The sequence below is a fragment of the Bidens hawaiensis genome, unplaced genomic scaffold (genome assembly GCF_021521415.1).
Source record: "Bidens hawaiensis isolate Kalapana, Puna unplaced genomic scaffold, B.hawaiensis_p1.1 tig00062786_1, whole genome shotgun sequence".
Lineage (NCBI taxonomy): Eukaryota > Viridiplantae > Streptophyta > Magnoliopsida > Asterales > Asteraceae > Bidens > Bidens hawaiensis.
Window position 1 is genome coordinate 1 of NW_027501273.1, and position 6,136 is coordinate 6,136.

Sequence of the window (6,136 nt, forward strand, 5' to 3'; positions counted from 1 at the left end):
AATAACACTTGATAAAAAATAAACTAATAGTACTAATAATTTAACTAAACACTAATTCAAACTAAAAACAATATCACATTATATTTTAACTTCAGGAGTGAGATTCACTAATAGTGAAACTTTTCTCCCACATTTAACCATAGAGTTCTTTTATCCATTGTCAAAGAACCAAAAACAGTTAATGGTACTTTGAAGTCGACCACTACTTATGCCCGGTATCTCTCTTGTAGTCGAACAATGTGAGATTTGCTTAGAATGTCACAACTACATCTTCTTTTCATCCCACGTCATGTATATAGCCCACAAATCAACCATATAAATGGTCGACACTCTCCTTTTCTTCTCGCAACATATATAAAGCACACAAATCCACGATAAACAAAGTAGTCAAAAACGAAAAAACCTTGAATGTTTTTAGCATGTTATAGATGTTTCTTTGAAGTGGAAAACCTCGACTGAAATGGACGATTTCACGATAAAAATTGAACATATCAAAAGAGCGAGCATAAGTATTTTCACGACTCTTAGAACAATAGTCTCTTCTTTCTACAAAGAAATTGGTACCTAACTCAATCTTGTTTCTAGAGCAGAATTTCAAATGAGTATTACTTGTTACGGTTTTAAGGTAACAAATATTTTATGAATGGATTGATTTGTATTACGTCTTATCTAAAATATGTCACATTTATTTAGCTAAAAATAAACAGAAAAAGCACGCCCGAACTCATCAACATTTTATTTTAAATGCATACAAGATTACCAGAGATGCTTCAAGTAAGAAAACTATGACCCGTTTGTTTGACACTTATTTTTCGTCCCTTTTTTAGAATTTAAAGCTTTTATCCTTTTATTCATATTCTTCCAAATAAAAATATCATCAAACCAAAGGATAGTATGTACACCTTTTTTTTTTTAAGTTTTTGAGGAGTTATTTTTGTCCATCTAACGTCATTTTCATAACTCAGGACTATACATGATCTATATTGTCATATAGCACATAATAAGAGTGTACTAGTCGTGCATATTAATTAATATAATTTTTTTTAGGTTTGTGTAAAGCAATCATAAGTTAAATGTAACGCAGATATAAAAGACATCTTTTGATTAAGCTATAAAAAATATATGTATTAGTGAAGCCACTCAGCCATATAAGTTGTCCATTTTCTAGATAGACCATCTACAGCCTTAGGAGGGCTGTTAAACGGAGTTGGCGGATGAAAACCAACATGAACCTAAAAATTTTACACAAATCTGAAAATCTTGTCACACACATGAATCCAAAAGCGGCACATATGTTCGTGGCTTGACACAAAAACAAACCTGTTTAATCTAGGAAAAAAATTATTTTGTTCTTGGTGTTGGGCTTGAAGTCCTTAGTTGTTGGGCTTTCGGTTAGAAGGTTTATGGTGGGCCGGTTTTATTAAATTAATTAAAGGCCCGTTTAGTTTTTGTGGTCACCAAGATAGAAACCATAAGTTCATCTTTATATATATTCGGTCATTGTAACTGTATTCTTTGGTTCTGAGCTAATAAAGAGAAACCCTAGTTGCAGCCTGTGGATGTGGCCGAGCCACGTTAATTTCTTGTGTCGTTTATTATTTTCATACTGTGTGTTTATATCGTTTGTGTGTTGTTTCGCTTCCGCATCGCCGCTTTGTTCATAACACTTTATTTGTTAATAGTCTAAAAGTAATTATTAATAGTCTAAAAGTCTAAATTTACATGATATTTTATTTGTTAAAGTAATTATGTTTATCCTTTGCCAATTTATTTTCAAATTAATAAATTTTTGGCATAAAAATCCTAAAATAGTCTAAGCTATTACATAAATCTCATTTAAAAACATATACATATAAAAATAATGGAATTATAAACGGGTCAATACTACGATTGCATATTATAAGAGAGGAATGGGCACTTATGGATATTACCCATGTACCGGCCAATCATACACCGTTATTTCATTTCTACTCTTAAGTACCCACAAACCCAAAAGTAACTGGAAACACCTACCCACGAGTACCCTAAAACTTTTTTTGTTTTTTGTTAAAATTTAAAAATAAATAAAACAATTAAATTTAAATAAAATTAAAATTATTACATATTATAATTGAAAACCGGAAAAATAATATATGACGATCAAAACAAAAAAAAAAATTAAAACACGAACATCTAAACAAGATGATTCTTCGGTCAATTATATTTTTCCGTAATTTCTCGTTTGCATTAATAGCGATTTTCTTCACCTCGTCCTCTAGATGATCATGTGGTCGAGTATATGTCTTAAAGTCTATGTCATATATCCCTTTGGCTACACTCTCGCGTTGTTCCGCAATCAATGCTCTAGAATCTTCCACTCTTTGCTTTTTAGCACCCACCAAATCTTGAAGCGTTGCTTCCTTTCTTAGCGTGTACGCATCTAATTTGTCACCCGAGATCATCGTTTGAGAATTTTGCCATTGAGGTTTGAGTGAATAGAAATGATGAAGAGTTAGTGAATAAAAATGATGAAATGTTTGAGTGAATAAAAATGGTGAAGAGTTAGTGGTTTAATTTCTTCAAAAAATCTTCAACGGTCATATGTTTCATAGCAAACCTTTGCCACAAATTGTAATTTGGCAAACTACCCACATAGTTAGGGATGAGTTTGCCACGTGATAAACAACCCATAAAGCTTACTCACGTTAACTGCTCCTTCCCCTCTAAAAAGAAATTACAATGGGATTAGAGTGGCCTCCATCGTTTTCTCAGCCTTCCTAATTACTAATTAATAATCATTAATCATTTGAAGAAACCCCTTCGACTTTAGCGGCAGTTACGAGATAAACGGTAAGGATCTTTCCGATCATCAGTACACTTTATTATGATTTTAACATTTGCTATATTATGTTGTTTTAGATTTAATTTCAGGCTTACTTATTTTGTAAACAATACAATTATTATATTTATAGGCTCAGTCAGTCGTTAGGGTTTACCAGTACAGTAAATGGATTTTGCTCCTGGTTGCCTATATTCAGTAGCAGTTTCGTAATCCTAGGCCAATCCGAGCAGTTTAATATACGAGCATGAGCTTCACTTATTGAGCTGGACTCTAAAGACATAAGTTATAACTAAATAATATATATAGAATTATAATTGAAATATATATAGCTTAAAAAACTACTCGCAAGCCGAGCCGAGCTTAATCGAGCTTTAGAAATAGAGCTTGAAACGAGTTGAACTCAAGCTTTGTATAAGTTAAACGAGCCGAGCTCGAGCCTAGTTGATTTCGTGCTCGGATCGGCTTGTTTGCACCCCATTGTAGTCAATCCTATAAATTTAGTTGCCGTGCTATGAGAGGGATTATACTGGTTACGTTTTTCTGTCTGTTCTTAATTTACTTTAATTTTTTGTTTGACTGCAATCCAGTGATAACCGCCACTGATAAGATCACCCGTGTTTTGGTCAAAGATTCGGACGCCATCAGTCAAATACAACGCAAGATCCAAGGTAAGAAGAAGTCCAGTAATCTCAGTGATCTTACATTTATGAACATATTCATCAAGAACCTTGAAGGAAGGATCACCTATTATCTTGAAGTCAATCCTTCGGACACCATCAGCAACGTCAAAGCCAAAATGTCTGATTTTGCGCACGTGCTGGTCTTCAATGGTGTTGCCCTTGAAGATAGCCGTACACTTGCTAACTTAAACATCAACGATGGATCAATTCTTACTTGCATTGATACGGCGCCACATGGAAAGATGGAAATATTTGTGCATACTTTCACCAAAAAGACCATCTCTTTGTTAGTCACCCCCACAGAGACCATCGCCAACGTGAAATTATGGATCATGTATAAGGAGTGTGTTCCTGTTGACGAGCAGGTGTTGATTTTTAACGGAATGGCTCTTGGGGACTGCGAGACCCTTTATGACTTCGACATCCACGAGCAATCCGCCCTCAAACTTGTGCGTAGATCAAGTGGATTTTTTAAGATATTCGTCAAGACATTCGAAGGGAGGGAGTGTCGTACATGTGAAAATCCACCCTTCAAACACCATCGGCGATGTAAAATTCAAGATCCAGGGTGAGGTACATATTCCCCTGGACGAGCAGGAGTTGATTTTTGATGAAACGGTTTTGAACAACATCGACACCGTTGCTGACCGTAACATCAAGGAGGAATTCACACTCACACTTGTGGCGCATATCAACAGGACATATGTATATATTCATCAAGACTCTAGCCGGAACGACTACTACTATGAAAGTCAGACCCTCTTACACCGTCTACAAAGTGAAATGCATATTCGAGGATATGGAAGGTATTCCCCGAGGTAACGGGAGATTTACGTTTGACGGGAGGCAACTGATGGATAGCTTTACCCTTGCTGATTGGCACGTCCACAATGGATCAACCATTTATAATATGGAAGTACTAAGGGGAGATTAGAGAAGCATATTTTGTACTAAAAAACAATGTCTTGTGTCTTCTGATGTATCTCTGTTTGGTAAACTTGTGTACAGGTATTTGAATTTATGGAATGGTTCGGATAAAGAGAAATGATTGATTTTCTTTAATACTGAACGAGTTAAAAGTGTTTGTGAGAAGGCAAGCGATCGTTTATGAAATACTTATGTTTCGTACACAACATTCTGCATAGTTCTGCTATACCTTTGAATTAAGATCACTAATATATGCAATAAACATCAGATTTGTTCTTTTGGTGTGAGTAAATCTCTAACTGAAATAAATCTCACTGAGACCAGTAGAATGAAGTTTCATTGATAACTAGTTATTCGATCCATGAGCTGCTGTAGAGATCCGTTTACACCATTACACCGATACACACACATACAATTTATATATAACTAGTGTTTTACCCCGGCGCGTTGCACCGGGACAATAGTAAAACCCAAGCGTTGTCGATCACAAGTGTTAAGCCGGTAAGTCGATGCGAATTCGGTTGGTTCCGGTTACGTGTGTTATTGTACCAGAACTAAAACTAAAATAAAAAAATAATATAATTTGAAGTGGACCAATGGGGTGGTGTTAGCCGGTAAAACTCGGGCGTTTGTAAAACCCGATCGTTGTTGATCCCGGTCATTGAGGTAATGAGTCTACGCAAATTCGGTTGGTTTATGTCACATTCGTGACGGGTACCGGAATTAAAACAAAAAAAAACAAACAAAATCAGCATTTTGTCGATTTTCGTTACGTTTGTTGCGGTACTAGAACTAAAACAAAACACGTTGAGTCTACTCGAATTCGGTCGGTTTCCATCATGTTAGTTATGGTATCGGAACTAAAACAAAACAAAATTTGCATTCGGTCGGTTTCCATTACGTTTGTCGAAACCAAAACAAACCAAAAAGGACCAATACGGTGCCGCAAAGTAATCAGTATTTTGCGGCACCAAACTTGTTGTTTGTATTATATAATAATTTTATCTTCCAAGAATTTGCAAGTCCTATGTTATGCAAACTTAACACTGAAAGAGAATTTTTAATCACTAGAAGTAATACAGTAAAGCATTTCAGTTTAAACAAATTATTTTTTCAGCATGAAAATAAAGAAATTCATTTTCAAAACTGTATAAAAAATCTCAATCAGTGTAACTATGACTATCATAAGCATAAATACCCATTTTTTTAATCGCGAATGACATTCAAATGGAGCATGCACGTGGTCAAAGTCAAACCAATTCAAGATTTCTAATCTTGAAGTCTTCCCAACTGATTTTATCTCTGATCAACGGTAAAAGATTAAAAGTTTGTGTAGAAGCAGTTTATTCATGGCATTATTGTGTTACTTATCCAAAAGAGGGTAAAATAGTAATTTCACAATACAGGGATTAACTAAACACTAATTCAAACCAAAAACATTATCACATTATGTTTTGATTCCAGGAGTGAGATTTTCAAGTTTACTAATAGTGAAACTTCTCCAGCATTTAACTACAAAGTTCTTTTATCCATTGTTAAAGCAACAGAAACATGTTAGTGGTACTTTGAAGTCCACCAATACTTACGACCCGGTATCTCTCTTGTAGTCTAACGATGTGAGATTTGCTTAGAATGTCACAACTACATCTTCATTTGACGCAGAAAGCCTCAACTCAAATGGACGACTTCACAATAAAAATTTAACATA

General features: G+C 34.8%; 1 protein-coding gene across 1 annotated transcript; it reads left to right on the forward strand.

Annotated features, from left to right (window-relative positions):
- Nucleotides 1-2,793: 2,793 nt before the first annotated feature.
- On the forward strand, nucleotides 2,794-4,179 carry LOC143603804 (uncharacterized). The gene is made up of 2 exons (XM_077080498.1): nucleotides 2,794-2,829; nucleotides 3,409-4,179. Exon 2 carries the CDS (start codon nucleotides 3,528-3,530, stop codon nucleotides 4,071-4,073), a length of 546 nt encoding a protein of 181 aa, XP_076936613.1. The 5' UTR covers nucleotides 2,794-2,829; nucleotides 3,409-3,527; the 3' UTR covers nucleotides 4,074-4,179.
- The last annotated feature ends 1,957 nt before the right edge of the window (nucleotides 4,180-6,136 follow it).